Genomic DNA, 21,372 nt, shown 5'->3' with positions numbered 1-21,372 from the left:
TGGGGATGGTAATCAGATGGTGGAACAAACGGATGATGGGGGTTATATGGTGAGCGGATGATTGAACAGACAATAAGTGACCCTGACTGGAGCTTTCCCTGGATCTGTCCTTAGACGCTGACCCCAATACCATCACTGACCCTCACTGTCCCTACAGACATTCTTATGGAAAACACTAATCTGTAAAACTGACCCTAAAACAAACAGGAGGACACTAAGGCCTGTTTCGCTCATTCATTAGGTCATCGGCGGCACATTTACACGGGCAGATTGTCTTGAATGAGCGTTCGCAGGTACGGTCGTTCCCGATAATCTGCCCAATAATTGGCTCATGTAAATCCACCATAACCATAAGAACAAAGGTACACTGATGAAGTAAACTAGGAGAGATACTAGAAAATAAAAGTATTACTGGATTGAAAAGCACAGAGCTTACACTATAACCAGCAGCCCCCTGCCGAAACTATGAGAATTTACAGCGAGGCTAACCAGTCAGGAGCTCCTCTCCAAACAAGGTGAGCTACAGAAGAGCGGTCGGCTGAGCAAGAGATCAGCTACTGTATAATACATAGCAACTGCCCCAAACATACTAGTAGACAGGAGAAGAGGAAGCAGTAGGAATGTTCCTGCTGATCCTAGCCCATTACACCAAGGTGGTAACGACTCCCTCAGGTCTGCGCTGTGACTCTCCAGGACTTGCTCAGTAATATCAGGGTGACAGGTCTCTTCCATGAATCTCCTGGACGTGTCCTGGTGTCCCTCTGTGCAGCATTTCACAGGCCTCATGTCACACTCTGGACTGCACTGGATTCTGGTGTCCAAATTATGAATGTGCAAGGTGTCACCATATGTGTCGTCCATACAGGCCGCGGGTACCTTCTGTAATCTTCTAAAAAATGATGAGGATTGGGCTGCCATACCACTTCATAGGATTTTGGCTCCCACCTCCACTGCAGGTTCTTCTTCCTCCTGACACCTCAGTGCAATGACTCCTTCTAGGAGCAATTATTTGAATGTTTAAAAAAAGGGAGTAAATGTCCAGTGGCTTATACTACACCTAGGTATGGAGGGGGTGCAGACACCTTAAGACAAACCCACTGTCAAAAAAGGAAAATGTAATGGTAAAGAAATAGGCCGGCGCTCTCTATCTGGCTCTGTATGGATCAATCACAGAACCATGTGGTATATATGATAAAACAGGAGTTCCGGGGGGCGGGGCATCCAGTATGGACACATCTTAACAGCGCTCTCCACATCATGCACGAAATCAGCTGCCATCGGCTTTCAAAAATGGCGTCTGACGTGACACTGAAGAGGGGGACAAGTCCCCTGTGCCAGCGCAGCTTGAAGGGCGACAGACATTACTGCCCCGGAGTCCGGCAGTGAGCCGCACTGCACTTGTGGAGGCCGCTGATCTGCACAAACTCGGCCTGAACATCCTTACTGACGCTGGGCCTCTTCAATCCTAGCTATCTGGGCCAACAATGGAGTTGGTGCCTGCAATACCATACTAACCGGGAGGTTTCTTGAGGAGCAGAGGATGCCCAAGGGCCGCAAACATATCATTAAGGCCTTGACAAACACCCTCACTACCGAGGCCTGCACCCTCCCCACCCCCAGTGTACAATACCTGCTGCTGGTACACAAGGGAAACCAGCGATCCTACACAGACCCCAATCCTGGAGTGAAGAAAGGGCGGTACCTGTAGTACAAGGGACTTGTAAGTATTTTCACCACGGCGCTTCCCTCTTCATGCTGGAAATTCCCTCACAGTTACTTTTGAGCCAATAGTGACACCTTGTAGCCAATTACGGAATAACACCATCTATCACCAGCACTGATGCTTCTGCAACTTTTTATGGCCAAATTTAGCTTTGTCTTCCTAATGGTATAAATATCTTAAAAGGAGTACCCTCCCAAATACCTAACACAATTTACACATCAGATACACAGGCTGAAAGCTGACAGTGATTATGGACAAATTTGTGGCCAAAAACTCTTCTAAAACAACAGGTACCACCTCTCAGATGCAATCTGACATAGCCACCACTAATACCTCAACTAAAATGTCCAAATCTGCAGGCAAATTGCCAAAAAAAACACACAGGAACACCCAAGAACCCTCTCAATCAGCCTCAGATATGCCCTTCTTGTCTGAACCTATTACAGATGGTGACATCACGCCACCTAACCTCTCCCCTAAAAACGACACTTCGCACTCACCGGTGGAAGATTGTAATCGCTCCTCGACCGTGGCTCAAGAAGTGTCCAGGGTTCTCCTACCTCTCTTTGACAAAAGACTGGAGGTACTCCATTCCTCTATAAACTCTGCCTTTCAACTAATTACCACAAACTCTCAAAAAATCTCAGATATAGAGAATAAACACGGAGCTCAGGAGATAACCATCTCCAACTTGGAACGCACCATACAACAATGCAGAGAAGCAGAGTCGGCTTTAACTGCTAAACTAGAGGACCTGGAGAATCGGAATCGCCGCAATAACCTTAGATTTATAGGCATCCCGGAGAGTGTCACTGAAGACGACCTACTCACATATCTTGCGGTGGACATGCCTGCGGCATTGGGCCTGGAGATGTCGACTGATAAACTCCATATTGAACAGGTTCACAGGATTGGACCACCTAAACCAGCTGGAATGGACAACCCAAGACCCCGTCCGGTCATCGCAAAGTATTGGAATTGGACGATTAAAGAACAGATCCTATGCACATACTGACGCCAACGCACCCTGAAAATACAAGGACACAACATCTTGCTCTTTCAGGACTTTTCCGCATCGGTCTCCCAGAAACGAAGAGCATTTATCCCGATATGTCAAGGTCTCTACGACAGGGCGATCTGATTCCAATTGCTTTATCCGGCAAAATTACGAGTTCTGGAGAATGGCAGGCAACTGATTTTTTAAAATCTGCGTGATACCCGACGCCACTTCTGCCTTGATCCAGAAAACTGAAGCCTGTATCACCATAATGGGAGGGTACCATGTACCTTTCTATACCCATAATCTCACCATCGTGGGCAACATGTGGGTCTCACAGCCCCCGCAGTACTTATCTGCGGGACGCTGTTTCGTTCACATTGAGACCCACCTTTGCAGTAATGTTGTGCAATGGTTTATGTTTGTTTTGTTTCTATTATTGCCCACTCATTGCCTCTTGTTTTCCTCCTCCAGGAACTGGGCCACGGTGCGCGGGCTCCCGAGTACTCCACCTCGGTCTCACCACTTTGTTCTCCTTCGCTGCTGGGACGATGGGGAATGGTTAGTCATGATGCAATTCTTGAATCTTTACACCACAACCCCGAGATCAAATGACATCACACACATCTCATGACACAGGGGACTACCACACCCCCTCCACACTTAAAATAATATCTTGGAACGTAGCGGGCCTCAATAACCCAGTCAAACGAAAAAAGGTCCTCATCCATTTAAAACGCATGAAACCGGATGTAATATTCTTACAAGAAACACATTGGAAGCAAGGGTCCAATAGGGACCTACGGGCGACTTGGCTTAATAAATGTTATTCATCGAACTATACGTCTAAAGCCAGAGGGGTAGCCATACTATTCAGAAGGGGCTTAGGAGTATCAGTAGAGAAAGATCTGGAAGACAAAGGGGGCAGATATATATTGCTCCGAATACAAATAGCGTGGAAGTCATACGCTCTTTTAAACATATATGCCCCTAATCAGACGGACACAGATTTTTTTGCCAGACTCCAGGCCCTCCTCCTACCTAGAGCAGACCCTAATCTAATTGTTGAAGGCGATTTTAATACCACCATCTACCCCACTCTAGATAAATCCGCTCCACAAACATCATTTAGACCGTCTTCCAGAGACCTCACCAATTTAATGGAAGCGGTCTCACTATGTGACCCGTGGAGAATTTATCACACCACCTCCCGAGTATACCTTCTACTTGGCAGCACATGCTAGCTTTTCAAGACTTGACCATTTATTAATATCATCTTTCTTTTTCTATACCATCCAAGACTACAAGCCCTTGAATCTCAAATTAGAACTAGGCTATAGAAATTTCCCACATATCTATACAAGTCGGACGAATTCCATTACTACCTTAAAATACATTGGGTTAATTTTGTGGATGATAACATTGAACACCTTGTTAACCTTCCATACCGATGGGCAACTTCTAAGGCAGTGCTTAGAGGACACATCATCCATTGCACTCGATTGAAATGTAGAAAGGCGGCCGAAAAATTCTCTTTCCTACATAAAAACCTGCTTACATCCCAACAGTCATATATTTATTCCCCTTCCTCCCACACCAAACAAGTATGTCATGAGGAAGGACCGCAATTGATATATGGTCTGAAACGCGTTGACAAATTGTCCTGTATGTGAAGATTTTACCGTGAATGAAGAATTTTTTTTCCTGTTGCGATTTGGAGCTGGATCTTCCTTCCCCCTTTTTTTTGCAACACTAAACAAGTATATGAAGAAACTAGTCAGATATTAGAATCATGTGTTCAGAGTCGGGCAATTTGGCTGACCCGACTGGATCAGAACAAATTCTATAGGGAGGCAAATAAACCGGGACGTCTCCTGGCACGTCTAACCCAAAACCGCACTAAACATGCCCACATTCACTCCTTACATGATCCCGTCTCTATGGGTATTACTACTGAGATAGGAAAGATCAGAGACATTTTTCACTCGTACTATGAGGATTTATACAGGGCTACCCCAACAGACCCGGACAAAATAGCCTCCTTCCTCGATTCTCTGGACCTCTCTACCCTTACGGAGGAATAACAATCAGTCCTAGACGCGAACATTACAGAGGCTGAGGTACCAAATGTGATTTCCTGCTGGCCCAACAACAAAGCCCCTGGTCCTGACGGACTCTGTAACGAATATTACAAAATGCTTAATCCTGAGATCATCCCTGTACTAACCAAGCTCTACAATGCCATATATAAAGACCATGTGGCGGTGGACTTGTTCCTAGACTCTAGGACAATATTACTTCCCAAACCAAATAAAGATGTGACACTGCCTCAGTCTTATAGACCTATATCCCTTCTGAATAGTGATTACAAATTCATGGCGAAAATTCTATCAATTAGATTACAAAATATCCTCCCCAAAATCATACACCCCTCACAAAGAGGTTTCATTAAATCTAGACAATCTGTCAAAAACATCAGGGCAGGTGTAGCCGCCACCCTTGAGACACGAGATGGTAATGTTCCCCCCGCACTATTATTAAGTCTAGATGCCGAAAATGCGTTTTATAAAGTGTCATGGCCCTTTCTGAATGCTGCTTTATCTCACAGAGGATTCGGCCCGGTATTCTCTGATTTTGTCTGCCATCTCCAATCGGATGTCCGCCCTACGCTCACAATGAATGGCTATAACACCCCCTACTTGGATATTTTTAGGGGCACTAGACATGGCTGTCCTCTCTCTCCTTTACTTTTTGTTATCTCTTTGGACCCCCTCTTACATCATTTACAGCCACTCCACACAACATAGTCATAATTTAGTCGCTCTGGCGGCATTTGCAGATTATATTCTGTTGATTATCAAAAACCCTGAAATTACACTCCCACAAACATTACAGAATCTTACCGATATTGGACAGCTCTCGGGATATACTCAAAATTTGGATAAATCTGAAGCCATGCTTCTTAAAGGCCACACGAGACCGAGGTGGACTGCTCACTTCCCATTTCAGTGGCGCTCGCACTCTATATCATACCTGGGGGTACAGATCATTAAGTCACCGGGCAAATTATACAATGCAAATGTCGCTCCCTATATACGTGCGCTTGAGGACACATTGGCAGGCTGGCGACACCTTCCTTTGTCTTATATGGGGCGGGTGTACCTTCTCATGATGGTGGAATTCCCCCGCCTGTTATACCTTTTACATTCCCTACCAATCTATTTACGCCCTAGGGATGAGAAGAAAATCAGCTGTCTATACCGTACATTTATCTGGCAGGGTCGCCGCCCCAGGATACCTTATATTGTCCTACAATGGCCCAGATTGAATGGGGGGTTGAACTTTCCTAACATAAGGGCTTATAATATTGTAGCTCTCATGAGAATTGCTATAGACTGGATACACCACACGTCCATGTTCTCAAATAGGGGTCAGGAACAGGCATTTATACCCGGACTAGCCCTTTCCTAACCTTCTCCATACCCCCAATGGGACAGATCCCAGAACGAGCCAGGGAAAACATTCTAATAATGTCGACCTGGCGGGCGTGGCAAAAAAATGAGAATTCTCAAAAATTTACACTCCCACATTTCATTACATATGAGCCTCTTAGCTAACCCACATTTCCAAATAGGGTCACCACATAGAGATTTTTTTTTTACTGGCATAAGGGAGGTATAACTTTGCTCAGCCACTTGGACCACGCCACACATAAGATTCTGTCTTTTGAAACTCTCAAAACTAAATACCCCACCATTAGTTAAGTTTCTTCCCTTACAAGCCAGCAGCTATCTTCAGAAGTTACTACCCAACCTAACCCCTCGAGAATGGAGTCCGGCTTTACAGGCCTCCCTCAAACATACTCCTACCTTAAGGGGACATACCACCAGTTACTACAAATTTCTAAATACCCCTTTAGATAATAGTCAAGGGCAATAGGCAATAACTAAGTGGCTCAGTGATATCCCGCAACTAACGATGTCCACTTTGTATCAGGCCCTGGAACGCGATCTCCGCTATTTGCCGGCCAGTCGCTACCGGGACATGTCCCTACAGATTTATCACTGGGCATATATTTCTCCGGTATGGGGCCATCGTATGGGCGTCTTTGAGTCGGATGGCTGCTTCCATTGTGGTGAGACAGGAGCAGACATTTTTTATTGCTTGTGGTTATGCCTAGTGATGCAATTCTTTTGGGGTAAAATACATACATTTACTACCACCCATCTGACGTCAGCAGCCCCTTTGGACCCTATATGGGCCATTTTTAGATACATTGACTCGACCAAAACGCGGTGCACCCCTGGTAGCCAGAAACTATTATATTTAATAGCAGCAGCAGGGGTCAAGACCATCCTCTATACATCGATCCTACACCCCCACCATTTAAGTTATTTCTTGAGAAATACTTCTTCTTAATGAAGATGAATTTGGTAGAGGCGTCGTCAAAAAGGAGACCAACGTGAAGCAATTTTTTGCGTGCTGGGAGAGTTTTATAGACATACTGCCCCTCCAGGTTAGGAGGTGTATTCCAGCTCACCTCCTGGTACCAGACACTAATCTTATTGAATGACCCGCCTATATCGGGGATATGATCTAATCTGAGGGCTCAATGTGGTCCCTGCGCGCCGTGTGTATGTTTAGACTTTACATGTACTGAATATGGAGAGGAGATGAATGAGTTGGGCTAATGTTATGTTTTACTTGCTCTGCGGTTTGCAGAGAATTCTGTAATGGTTCTTTCACCACATTTTCCCCATGTCCATCCTTTCCCCATCCCTCATTTCCCTCCTAAAAAACCAAAGTTGACGAAATGACTTTAATATATTGCTCTATCTGCTTATATTGGGACCATCACCAGAGACATGTCATATAGAATACTGATCAATATTACTGCTCCTATTAAAATGTTTTATCTTGTGTCAACCTTAAATAAAAACATTTGAAAATATATAAAAAAAACAATTTTTATTAAAATATCGCACTAACAATATATACTGTCAATGCACATGAACATTAAAACTAAAATAAAATGGAAAAAAAAAACAACACATAGCATTCCACTTACAGGTAATTATACATCTGGACGTCCACAATCGTCCTAATGTTCTGATTATGGAAGTACACGTGTTAGTAGGTTAACCTACTTGGTTCTGTGATTGATCCATACAGAGCCAGATAGAGAGCGCCAGCCGATTACTTCACCATTACATTTGAATGTTCAGTTGGCTGTAAGAGTATGGGGGCTTAGTCATAGATCTCAGCCATGGAAGAGGAAGGTTATATCTTCTAACATTGTATTACTGAGACCACTGGCTGTTTCTACTGGGTCGCAGAACAGCAGTATTCCCACTGCTATGTCAGTACCGTACCTTGTATTTGATCTTTGTCCTCCTGGCCATTTACTGCTGCTCTGCACCCCCCACCCCGAGACGGCGGTGTCCCAAGGCACTTGGCGATGTTGTCTGTCCACTACACAAAATTCTGCTGCCAACAAGATGCCATTAAACCTCTCAGTAAAATCCTGTACTACCCCCAGCAGCTGTGGCCTAATAGTTCTCTCCGGGTTCTTCCCTCCACCTCTCGGTGCTCTGCTAGTATAGGCCATTACTCGCTCCCTGCCATCTTGAATTTGGGTCAGGATTGCCCCCAGCCTCTCCAAGCTTCCCTCAGTATACAGGGTAAAAGGCTCGGTGTGGTCAACATAGACCAGAACGCGGGAGAGACCAACAATCTCTTCATCGGTGGGAAGGCCTGATCTGCCTTAGCCCCTTGAGATGAATTCAGGTAACACTTCACATAACAAGGAGAGAAACTGCGTCTTATAGACTGACTTGGCCGTGATTGTCACTTAGGATCCAGTAATAACTAGATAGGACAGCGCTACTTTCTTAACCCTTCCCACCCTGGGCCATTTTTTTGTCTTTGAATTTCCATTTTTTACTCCCGGCTTTCTCTGAGTCATTATGACTTAGAATTAGAATATGTTTTTTAAAAAAAAGTGCAGTTCCACCACAGTGTAATGGGTTTTATTTTTACTGCGTTCCCTACACGGTAAAACTGAATAATGGAAGCACTCACTAGTATTCGCTTTATAAGATGCACTGACATTTCCCCCCCCCACACACACACACTTTTGGGGGAAAAAGTACGTCTTATATGTGGGTCTGACCTCGATGTGGGGTCTGTAAAAAAAGGTCACTAACTGAACAACCCCTTTAATTTTTTGACCACAAAATAGTTTCCATTAGATCTCAGATCAGACCAGCAATCGGACCCCCAATTCTAATCAGCTTTCAGCTTACAGCCCCAATCAGACCCCCAATGCTTAAGATCAGCCCCCAGCCTCATGCATCAGCCTAATGTAGCCCCCAGCCTCATGCATCAGCCTAATGTAGCCCCCAGCCTCATGCATCAGCCTCATGTAGCCCCCAGCCTCAGGTCAACCCCCAGCCATCAGCGCAAATAAAAATAAAAAAACACACTTACCTCTCCTGCTCCGGACACCGCCGCTCCCTACTGCCCGTGCTCGGTCTTCCTCTTTCTCCTCCTCGGTCTGCTGTGAACTGGCGCGCACAGTGTGAGGTCACAGAGCGCCCTTACGCTGTGCGCAGCACTGCACAGCTGACAGCCGAGGACCAGGAAGTGGTGAGTACAGAGCCTTCATCGCTTCCCGATCGTCCGGTACTAATGAAGCGTTTCATAATGGAAGCTCTTCATTAGTATTCGCCCCATAAGACGCAGGGGCATTTCCCCCCCACTTTGAAGGGAAAAAGGTGCGTCTTATGGGGCGAAAAATACGGTATCCCACAGTGCTGATCAGAAGGCTGGAGTTGTCACCTGTTCTTCCCTTTGTGAACCCGTTCAGCAGGACTGGACTTTCAGGGCAGAATCTAATAAAAGCAAGTCACTGACCCTAAATACTGGTTGCCTCTGGCCTGTCCTATATACTAAGAGATTCCGGATAAGTAAGCAATCGCCCGCACTCTGCTCAGCTTCCCAGCTGTCCGTGAGCTGCTCCTACTTAAGACTCCAGCACCCCCCACCCATCCTCTAATGGTCCCCTTACTGACTCCTCAGGGAGCACATTAGCGGTGGCATAGTCAGGGTCTGACATGTAGCATATAGAATGCACCAGGGAAGCAGGGACAGTCTTGTGGAGGGCATTGGTGACAATTCTATCGCTTGTCCCTTTTACAGATCTCCCAGTGCCCCCTTATTAGTGACACAGCCACAATTATTTACTTATAATTCCTGATCCTCACATGCCATTTTGGAGCCCTTATTAAAGAACAGAGGGGTCGTTTCACTCAGTATGATTAACTCTAACAAGCAGTAAGCCTGGTTTAATAGGGTTGATCCTGATGACAGATGCTCTTTAAACATAGAAACATAGAATGTGTCGGCAGATAAGAACCATTTGGCCCATCTAGTCTGCCCAATATACTGAATACTATGGATAGCCCCCGGCCCTATCTTATATGAAGGATGGCCTTATGCCTATCCCATGCATGCCTAAACCCCTTCACTGTATTTGCAGCTACCACTTCTGCAGGAAGGCTATTCCATGCATCCACTACTCTCTCAGTAAAGTAATACTTCCTGATATTACTTTTAAACCTTTGCCCCTCTAATTTAACACTATGTCCTCTTGTGGTAGTTTTTCTCCTTATAAATATGCTCTCCTCCTTTTACCGAGTTGATTCCCTTTATGTATTTAAAAGTTTCTATCATATCCCCTCTGTCTCTTCTTTCTTCCAAGCTCTACATGTTAAGGTCCTTTAACCTTTCCTGGTAAGTTTTATCCTGCAATCCATGTACTAGTTTACCAGGGAAGCGGGGACGGTCTTGTGGAGGGCACTGGTGACAATTCTATCGCTTGCCCCTTTTTACAGATCTCCCGGTGCCCCCTTATTAGTGACACAGCCACAATTATTTACTTATAATTCCTGATCCTCACATGCAGTTTTGGAGCTCTTATTAAAGAACAGAGGGGTCGTTTCACTCAGTATGATTAACTCTAACAAGCAGTAAGCCTGGTTTGATGGGGTTGATCCTGCCAATAGATGCTCTTTAGAGGGAAGCTATCACTTCTGTGCTGGCAGTCAGTACTTTTAGATTACCGATAGGCCAAACCCCATGCAAGCGCTAGGAGGGAGATGAGTCCGATGAGGCTCACTACACCCACTGTCCGCCTCCTCCCGACATTCACTGGCAGGATTCTTTCCAGTTGTGCATAGGAAAACCAGTCAGTCTTGGTCCGGAGGCAGGGGAGGGTAGAGGTAGTCACTTATCGGACTTGTCTCCCTCGCAGCCCCGGTGCACACTGTGGGGTTCGGCTTGTCAGTACTGACTGCCAGCACAGATGTGACAGACCGCTGAAATCACCGGGCCTGTGACTACACTATGCTGCCCCCTGTGAGGGCCACGACCTACAGGTGACAGGTTCCCTTTAAGGCAGATTATTTTATACAAAGAATTTTAATAGAGAATAGTAATCCGGCCTTACGCTGACTCCATAGCCATGGCTTCCTCATACATCACCGCACTGTTCCTCTCCACTGCCCTGCACTAAACTGCATTTTTATATGTTAAAAAATATCAGTATTATTTAAAAAAATTATATTATTTAAAAAAAAAATTACAAAGTTTTGTTCTTGACAGGTGACTGTACTGGGAGCTCGGAGGGACAATTGATATCTACAGATTATAATGCAGATGATCCGGGTGTCACATCAGATACATATGAAGATTGTGCCATTATCCCAGATGTACCATCCACCCTTCACAGCAAAACTCTGTCACTTGATCATTTAACACAAATCCAATCTTCTGATTCATCACAGACTGTTAACCAGAATGCAAGCCACAAAAGGGGTGTGGGAGCCCAAAGAGCTCAGAAAGGGAAGAAGTCATATCCATGTTCAGAATGTGAAAAATGTTTTACTCACAAATCAGAACTTGAGAGGCATCAGAGAGTTCACACGGGAGAGAAGCCGTATCCATGTTCAGAATGTGGGAAATGTTTTACTTTGAAATCATCTTTTATGAGCCATCAGAGAATTCACACAGGGGAAAAGCCGTATCTATGTTCAGAATGTGGGCAATGTTTTACTCGTAAATCACAACTTGAAAGGCATCGGAGAGTTCACACAGGAGAGAAGCCGTATTCATGTTCAGAATGTGGGAAATGTTTTATTATGAAATCACATCTTGAGAGCCATCAGAGAATTCACACAGGGGAGAAGCTGTATTCATGTTCAGAATGTGGGAAATGTTTTACTCATAATGCAAATCTTCTGAAACATCAGAAAGTTCACACAAAGGAGAAGCCGTATTCATGTTCAAAATGTGGGAAATGTTTTACTCAGAAATCAAATCTTGAGAGCCATCAGAGAATTCACACAGGGGAGAAGCCGTATTCATGTTCAGAATGTGGAAAATGTTTTTCTCAGAAAAAATCTCTTCAGACCCATCAGAGAATTCACACAGGGGAGAAGCCGTATTCATGTTCAGAATGTGGAAAATGTTTTTCTCAGAAAATCTCTCTTCAGACCCATCAGAGAATTCACACAGGAGAGAAGCCGTATTCATGTTCAGAATGTAGCAAACGTTTTACTAATAATTCAAGTCTTGCTATACATCAGAGAATTCACACAGGTGAGAAGCTTTTTATTTGTTCAGAATGTGAAGAGAGTTTTGCTACAAAATCAGCTCTTCTTTTACATCACAGACGTCACACAGGGGAGAAGCCGTATTCATGTTCAGAATGTGGGAAATGTTTTACTACGAAATCATATCTTCAGAGTCATCAGAGAATTCATACAGGAGAGAAGCCATATTCATGTTCAGAATGTGGGAAATGTTTTACTATGAAATCAAGTCTTGAGAGACATCAGCAAATTTGCACAAAGGAGAAGCCGTATTCATGTTAAGAATGTGACTGATGGAGGGGGGGGCAAGCATGTGAGCGGCTGTGCGTCGGCTGAGCTCCTGCACTACCCCAGCCAATTATCCTGTAAACATTAGCCTAATCCTGTTGCTTGCATGTTTACCCTGCGGTGGACCTTGGGAACACAACAATAGCGAAATTTAGCTGCCATGACCAGGAAAAGAGAAGGGAAAGGCACAGACAAGGACCCCTAAGCGCCAAGACCGCACAGCGGACCTACAGCGGGAACCTGCAGCGCGGCTGGGGCAATATGCTTGTTCAGCGGCACTACTTAGCACAAGACGCTCTGAGACAAGGGTGAGGCTCTACCATCAGATAGGGGCATGGACTCTGACAGTGAGGGGGTGGAAGCTGCTACAGTAAAAGAACGCGGCCCTAACTATGGCATCCTACAGGCGAGTGGTGCAGAGGCTCAGGAATCCGAATTGGAGGAGCCAACCCTCAAAGATGTCATGCAAGCCATTACTAAATGCGGCAAGTCACTAAATGTGCTGACAATGCAAGTGGGAGCCTTAAAAGAAGATCTGTCCATAGTCAGGCAGGACTTTAGAAAGTTGTCAGAACGCACAACCGCCCTGGAGGAGCGAGTGGGCGATATGGAAGACGCTATACATCCTCTCAAGAGGGACACTACGGAACATGCTCGCAGGCTAGATATACTGGCTGCCAAACAAGATGACTTGGAAAATCGGCTGAGACGAAATAATGTAAGATTAGTTTGATTACTAGAAAAAGTGGAAGGTGTTAACCCTACAGAGTTTTTTGAAACCTGGTTAGAAGAGCGGATTGGTGCAGAAACATTAACTCCGCTGTTTGCACTTGAACGCGCTCACAGAGTGCCTACTCGCCCATTGCCACCGGGTGCACCCCCGAGACCGGTGCTCATGAAAATACTCCATTGCAGAGATCGTGATATTCTTCTTAGAAAGGCCAGGGAGCTACCGGATCTTTCAATTAATGGCCACAAGGTGTCACTCTTTCCTGATTTCTCAATAAAGGTGCAGAAAAAGAGAGCCAGATTCCTTGATATAAAGCGTCGTTTGAGAGAATATGGAGTCTCCTATGATGTACCCAACGAAACTCAGGGTAGTCGCCCTGGTATCTACCAGTTTTTTTTAAGGACCCAAAAGAAGCATCGAGATGGCTGGACAGACCTGACAGGCAACTGCTTGAGGAAAGACAGCCACCAGATTGAGAATGGCTCATCGGGCTCCAGCGCAAGTAAATGATCATACTCCGTGAATGTGACTGACTCGGTGTATGCATGTGCCAATGCTAGAATGTTTACTTTACATGTTATTTCTATAGAGAGTTTGTAACTGAGCGGAACATGTATCTATAACGTGCAGTGGGTGTATTATACTGTTTAGCATCTGTAAACTTAATATAAATAATGACCGGGAAGTGAGCGGGAGACTACGACGCAACCAGCTCTAATAGTTTAGATAACACAGTTACTGTTATGTGTTAATTTAGTTCCTGTTATTACTTGCAGGGCTGCCACCTCTCTCTTTTCCGGTGGACTAGCTGTCCGGATTACCTGGCCTTGCTGACGGGTGTTTTTTTGATCCCGAGGACCTAAAGTTAGGTGTTTTTAATCTGGACCTATCAGGAAGGCCAGCGCATTCAAGCGTTTTAGTTGTTAATCGCCTATTTTAGGCATAGTTCGGGGATTATTTAGGGTTAATAATCTAGGATCTGCAGATATGGGGAAAATGTCCTTGTGGTGCTTGTACATGTTATATAAGATACTGCACAGGGATAAAAGAGGCCACTAAAAGAAAGGCCATTATGGAAAGTTTGAAACTCTACCAGCCCCTGGTATGCTGCTTACAGGAGACTCCTTTAATGCCGGACCAGACTCATTTACTTCGACCTCAGTGGGTGGGTCATTGCTTCCATGCCACTTATTCCACTTATGCGAGGGGGGTGAGCATACTCATTCATAAGAATAGAATCTTCAAATGTATATCTAACTAGATAGATGAATAAGGGTTCTATGTTTGTTTATATGGCACAATATTCCATGTGTCATAATTGGTATTTATGTACCCCCGCCATATTCATCACTAGTTATTAGGAGAGTGTTTTCATTCCTCGCGTTCTTGCCTACTGTCCCGACGTTAATATTAGGAGATTTTAATAATGTGATCTGCCCGGTACTGGATAGAATGGGGGCATCTACCCAGTTAACTTCTGAGGGGATTACTCCATTTGGGAGGCTCTTAGCTGAGGCTTCCCTGTTCGATTTCTGGAGGTTGAAAAACCCACAAACACAACAATACTCATGTTGTTCCAGTACCTATGATTCGTTATCCAGAATAGACCTAGTTCTGGGTAATGCTGAAATGGGTCACCTTATTTAAGAAATACAATATCTACCCAGAAGACTCTCTGATCATTCTCCGGTACTAGCGTCGGTTAATTTCCTTCCCCCCCGGCTGTGAACAGAGGCGAAATGTGGAAATGTTATCCGCACTCGCTCTCTGTTTTAGCTGATCTGTCGGGAGTGGGAGACAGGCTGAAGGAATTCTTCACATATAATTTACCTACTGCATCTCGTTTGGTGGTGTGGGATACCATGAAGGCCTTCTTAAGAGGGTTACTTATAGCGGAAGTAAATAAAAAACAAACAAACTAGGGTGACCATACAAAACTGTTGTTGGGGGTGGAAAGTGCAGAGGCAAATTATGTAGAGCAACCCTCTATAGAACATGCAGCACACTGGAAAGAAGCACAACAAGCACTAAATGATCGCTTGCTTATTAGCGCGACAAACGCTTTTTTGAAAAGCAATCGTATTATGAGGAGGGGGAGAGAACAGGAAGATTACTGGCACTAATATCTAAGGCCCAACAACTATCGGCATATATAGCTGCTCTCCGTAACTCTACTAGAGACTTGTGCACGACATCAGAATAGATATTAGCGGTCATGCACCTGTTCTACTCATCCTTATATGAATCAAAAGCGGATGCTGATTACACAGAGACTGCAGGATTTCTAGACCAGTTGCTACTCCCTACCCTGAGGAACAGAGAAATTTCCTAGACTCTATAAAATGGAAGATGCTTTGAGGTAATATGTCAAATAACAAGGCCCCGGGTGGAGATGGGCTATCGGTTGAAATATACAGAACGTATGCCTCTACACTATTACCTCAATTATTAGAGGTCTATAAGGAAGCCCAGAGTCAAGGTAAATTGCCCATGTCTATGAATGAAGCAATAATAGTAGTTATTCCAAAACCGGGAAAAGATAGGCCTATAGGACTCTGCCGCTAGACTATCTCCCTGCTTCAGGTAGATGCCAAAATCCTAGCAAAACTTTTGGCGAATAGGTTAAACTCGGTGATAACTTCGCTCATACCTACTGACCAAGCAGGATTTATGCCTAACATGTCAACAGCGGTGAATATAAGGAGATTATTCCTGAATATTCAGGTGAGCCAGGTCCACGCCTGGAATGCGGTGGTCGCATCTCTTGATGCGGCCAAGGCATTCGACAGCGTGAAATGGCGATACCTATGGAAGGTGCTTAAGAAAATAGGGGTTGGACCAGAATTCATTAGGTGGATACAACTACTATATAAATGCCCCACAGCTAGACTTAGAATAAATGGGGGGCTCTCCGAGTCCTTTAAATTACACAGGGGAATCAGGCAAGGGTGTCCCTAATCTCCCCTATTGTTTGCAATGGCAATAGAGCCCCTTGCAGAGGCCCTAAGGAGAGCGGAGACAGTGAAAGGTCTCCGTTATGGCCCATTAACGGAAAAAGTAGCACTATGTCCTATTGCTGTTCTTAGATGAATATATTACTTAGCCCAATTGCAGCATATCAGGGGCTGGGGAGACGATGGTGGCCTTAATACAGCTGGAAGGATTGTAAAACAATTGATTAATGGTAAAAGCCTAATGTCTGAAATAGAGGATGGTACAATGGTTAAAGTAGGGAACCGATTTGGCCTGCTCCGTACTATACACAGAGGTGGAAGGCTAGAACTGTTGCAGGACTCACGGGTTATACCAAGTTCACTCCGATTTGGCCCAAACCTATGTTTAACCCCTTCACGACCGCAATCCGTATCTATACGTGATAGCTGCACATACCCCATGCAGCTACCATGTGTAAAGACGTCATGGCAGCTCTTTAATCCAAGCGCTGCAAAGCACTTGGATTAAGGCTTCTGCGCCTGCCCTGGTGCTGTCACGGACAGCATACAGTTCAGTAATGCCGGCAAGGGACCAATCAGAGTGGCCCCTTGCCGGCAATCGATCAGATTGGTTAGTCTGTGCAGACTAACCAATCTGATCGCGGCAGTGAAAAAATGCCGGTTTCAGAGCCTGAAATCAGATAGTGTCCTCGTCCTTCCCGCCCCCCCTCCGATCTGTGCACCAAGCCCCCCCTTGTCCCCGCCTGCCCCTTATGAAGTCCCCCCCCCCCTCTTCCCGCTCCCATCCACATTCCTGCAGCCTGCCCAGTGCCCTGATGCGGTCCACCTCCTGCCCTCATTTGCGCTGCCCCTCAATGCTGGCCGTACTCCCCCACCCCCCTTTTCAAGGCTGCCCCCATGCCGTGCGGTCCCCCTGCTGTGTGTGATGGCGGCGGCTCTATTCCTGAGCCGCCGCCATCAGCAGAGAGTGTCAGCTCTATGATGACACTCTGCTGTAACCCCATAGATGCCGCGGCATCTATGTATAGTACAGCATTGCAAAGTATAGTACAGCCATCAGCCCACTGGATCTTCAAGATCCAAGAGGGACTTGATAAAAAAAATGTGAAAATAATAAAAGTAAAAATTAAATAAATAAATAAAAATGTAAAATAAAAAAAAAATTGCCTTTTCCTAAAAAAAAAAACAAAAAAAAAACTACACATATTAGGTATCACCGCGTCCATAACGACTGTCTCTATAAATATATCACATGATAGACCCCGTCCGATAAACACCATAAAAAAATAAAATAAAAATTTAAAAAGTCATTTTTGTCACCTTATATTGCAAAAAGTGCAACAGCAAGCGATCAAAAAGGCTTATGACCCCCAAAATAGTACCAATCAAACAGTCACCTCATCCCGCAAAAAATGATACCCTATTTAAGACAATCGCCCAAAAAATAAAAAAGCTATGGCTCTCAGACTATGGAAACACTAAAACATCATTTATTTGGTTTCAGAAATGCTATTATTGTGTAAAACCTAAATAAATAAGAAAAAGTATACATATTAGGTATTGCCACGTCCGTAACGATCTGCTCTATAAAACCGTCACATGACCTAACCCCTCAGATAAACGCTGTAAAAATAAATATATAAAAACTGTTCTAAAACAGCAAATTTTTTGGTCACCTTGCCCCATAAAGTGTAATAATGAATGATCAAAAAATCCTATGTACCCAAAAATGGTACCAATAAAAACCTCAACTCTTTCTGCAAAAAACGAGCCCCTGCACAAGACGATCGGCAGAAAAAAAAAAAACATATGGCGTTCAGAAAATGGACACACGAAAACATAATTTCTTTTTCAAAATTGCTTTATTATGTAAAACTGAAAGAAACAAACAAAGAAAGTAAACATATTTGATATCATTGCGTCCGTAACAACCTGCTCTATAAAAATAGCACATGATCTACCCTGTCAGATGAATCTTGTAAAAAAAAAAAAAAAAACTGCCATTTTTCAGTTACCTTGCCTCATAAAAAACTTAATATAGAGCAATTAAAAATCATATGTACCCAAAATAGTACCAATAAAACTGGCACCTTATCCCCTAGTTTCCAAAATAGGGTCACTTTTTGGGAGTTTCTACTGTAAGAGTGCAACATGGGGGCTTTAAATGGGACATGGCATCTTAAACCAGTTTAGCAAAATCTGCCTTCCAAAAACCATACGGGGTTCCTTTCCTTCTGAGCCCTTACATCAGTTTACGACCACATGTGGGGTGTTTCTGTGAACCGCAAAATCAGGGTAATAAATGTTGAGTTTTGTTTGGCTGTTAACCCTCAATGTGTTAAAGAAAAAAATGTAATAAAATGGAAAATCTGCCAAAAAAGTGAAATTTAGAAATTTCATCTCCATTTTCCTTTAATTCTTGTGTGGAACACCTAAAGGGTTATGGACAGTAGACAAAAGATACGCGGCACTCACCAGGGTCTCGGGTAATCTTCGGAGGGCTTTATTGCTGACAAAATAGCATCAGCTGCACAGGCTGAGGAGCGGGACGGCCCTGGTGTGGACCGGCGGTGACGGCCGTTTCGTGCAAACACGCGCTTCCTCGGACCTAAAGGGTTAACAAAGTTTGTAAAATCTGTTTTTAGTAACTTGAGGGGTGTAGTTTCTACAATGGGGTCATTTATGGTGGGTTTCCACTATGTAAGCCCCACAAAGTGACTTCAAACCTGAACTGGTCCTTAAAAAGGGGGTTTTGGAAATTTTCTTAAAAATTTTAAGAATTGCTTCTAAACTTCTAAGCCTTCTAACGTCCTAAAAAAATAAAATGACATTTCCAAAATGATGCCAACATAAAGTAGACGTATGGGAAATGTTAAGTAATACATTTTTTATTAGGTATGACTTTCTGTTTTAGAAGCAGAGAAATTGACATTTTGAAAATTGTGAATTTTTCAAAATTTTTGATAAATTTGAGATTTTTTCATAAATAAAGGTGAAATATATTGACTCAAATTTATGACTATCATGAAGTACAATGTGTCACGAGAAAACAATCTTAGAATGGCTTGGATAAATAAAAGTGTTCCAAAGCAATTACCACATAAAGTGACGCATGTCAGATTTGTAAATTTTGACCTGGACACTGGGGCATCAATGACCCTTGGCCATGAAAGGGTTAAGGACAGTGGCGTACCGCCAATATAGGCAGACCACGCCGTTGCTATGGGGCCCGCAGCGCATGTAAGCCCCGCCCCCATGTCTTTCCTGCTGCACAGACAGTTCTCCCTCCTAACCCAACCACTGTGCCGGGACGCAGCACAATGGCTCCTCCTACTTCCAGACAACAGCATCGGTAACTGAGGCAACGACGGGACCTCGGCTATGGAGACTTATGAAGCTGCGGGATCCGGTGCCTGGGGAGATGTGAGCAGGCAGGTAAGTGCGTCAGGTATGTGGACGGGAGCAGACGGTGTATGGAGTCGTCTCCCGCCCCTCTGCTGCAGATTCCGCTCTCCGCTGCGGAACTTTTCTGTGTGCAGCCTTGCTGACTTCAGCCGGGATGGCTACCTGCACTTCCTTACTTGTCCCTTTTTCAGTGCGGTTTCCTTCGGGATACGTCTCCTCCTCCCAGCAGGGCTGGTCTCCTGCTCAAGTGCTCGTGCAGCCCCCTGGACACATCGGGCTGGGGACCACGACTGGCACAAGAACTCTGTGGGGGCAGGTGCCCCATGCAAGGGCAAGGATTAATATGGCAAGTGCCCACTGCAAGGGCAAGAATGGGGCAGGTGCCCACAGCAAGGGCAAGGATGGGGCAGGTGCCCACAGCAAGGGCAAGAATGTGGCAGGTGCCCACTGCAAGGGCAAGAATGGGGCAGGTGCCCACAGCAAGGGCAAGGATGCGGCAGGTGCCCACAGCAAGGGCAAGGATGCGGAAGGTGCCCACAGCAAGGGCAAGAATGTGGCAGGTGCCCACAGCAAGGGCAAGGATGGGGCAGGTGCCCACAGCAAGGACAAGGATTGGGCAGGTGCCCACTGCAAGGAGCCACTGGGCAGGTGCCCACTGCAAGGACTAATATGGCAGGTGCCTACTACTAGATCAAAGAATGGGCAGGTGCTTATCGCTAGGGCTAGGAGCTATAATTGCTATGTGGGGGGAAATTACTTTATGGGGCAGTGTGGGAGAAATTACTAGATGGAAGTGTGGTGGAGATTATTATTTGGGGGAAACTACTGTGTTGAGGCAGTGTGGGGGAAAATTACTATATGGGGGAGGTGTGGTGGAAATTACTATTTGGGGGAAATTACTAACTGCCCCCTTCCCACCCCATCGCTGGATCTGCATGACAGGGGGATTCAGCGGCAGCCGTGGGGGCATCAGGAGCGACGAGGGTGTCGGGGAGTAAGTATTACCTGTATGCGGTGCCCGGGCATTTTGGGGTGCATAATAGGGAGGGGGCAGGAGAGGAGACAAGGCAGGTGGTGGGATGGGCCAGGGGTGGGTAGCGGGCGGAGTTAGGGGGGCCCAATTCAGATTCTTGCTATGGGGCCCAATGACCTCTATGTACGCCCCTGGTTAAGGAGTTGGATAAAGTAGCAAATGCCCAGGTATGGGAAGCATACGGACTTAACCGCATACATCAGTTATTTGATAATGGTACCCTTAAGGAATATACCCAGCTACAAAAAGAATTTACATTACTGAAAACCCATTTTTACCTATATTTGCAACTCCGGCATACCATACAGTCATAGGACCAGCAGGGGAAGAAAGCACCTGCCACTAAACATTCTATCATAGACCTTACTAGTTCACAAGGGGGCACCAGTGGAGTTACTTCTCCATTATAAGAGCCTAATGGAGATGAAATTTAAAAAAACACCCTTTACGGTTATACGATAAGTAGAAGAAGGCTATAACTGATCTGACTGTAGAACAATGGGATAAAGTGTTAGAGGAGTTCATGGCAGTGGCAGTAAGTGAGGCCCATAGAGTCTCCCAACTACATCTGCTCCATAGGGTATATAGA

General features: G+C 45.0%; 2 protein-coding genes across 13 annotated transcripts in view; both read left to right on the top strand.

The window, feature by feature from the left end:
* LOC121000834 (zinc finger protein 383-like) overlaps positions 1–21,372 on the top strand; it is a 1,218,895-nt gene that overhangs the window by 393,761 nt on the left and 803,762 nt on the right. The window lies entirely within an intron of this gene.
* On the top strand, positions 11,653–12,659 carry LOC121000870 (gastrula zinc finger protein XlCGF71.1-like). Its single transcript, XM_040431611.1, has 2 exons — positions 11,653–12,380; positions 12,465–12,659. Exons 1-2 carry the CDS (start codon positions 11,768–11,770, stop codon positions 12,653–12,655), a joined length of 804 nt encoding a protein of 267 aa, XP_040287545.1. The 5' UTR covers positions 11,653–11,767; the 3' UTR covers positions 12,656–12,659.

This window comes from Bufo bufo, chromosome 5, assembly GCF_905171765.1.
Source record: "Bufo bufo chromosome 5, aBufBuf1.1, whole genome shotgun sequence".
NCBI lineage: Eukaryota > Metazoa > Chordata > Amphibia > Anura > Bufonidae > Bufo > Bufo bufo.
The sequence above is the reverse complement of the archived record's forward strand: the minus strand, read 5'-3'. Positions and strand labels throughout refer to the sequence as shown.

Excerpts from the sequence above, each read along its gene's own strand:
- LOC121000870 (XM_040431611.1), top strand. The coding sequence starts at position 11,768 with ATGAGCCATCAGAGAATTCACACAGGGGAAAAGCCGTATCTATGTTCA. Across the intron at positions 12,381-12,464 it reads ACATCAGAGAATTCACACAG|GGGAGAAGCCGTATTCATGT; the intron begins GTGAGAAGCTTT and ends GACGTCACACAG.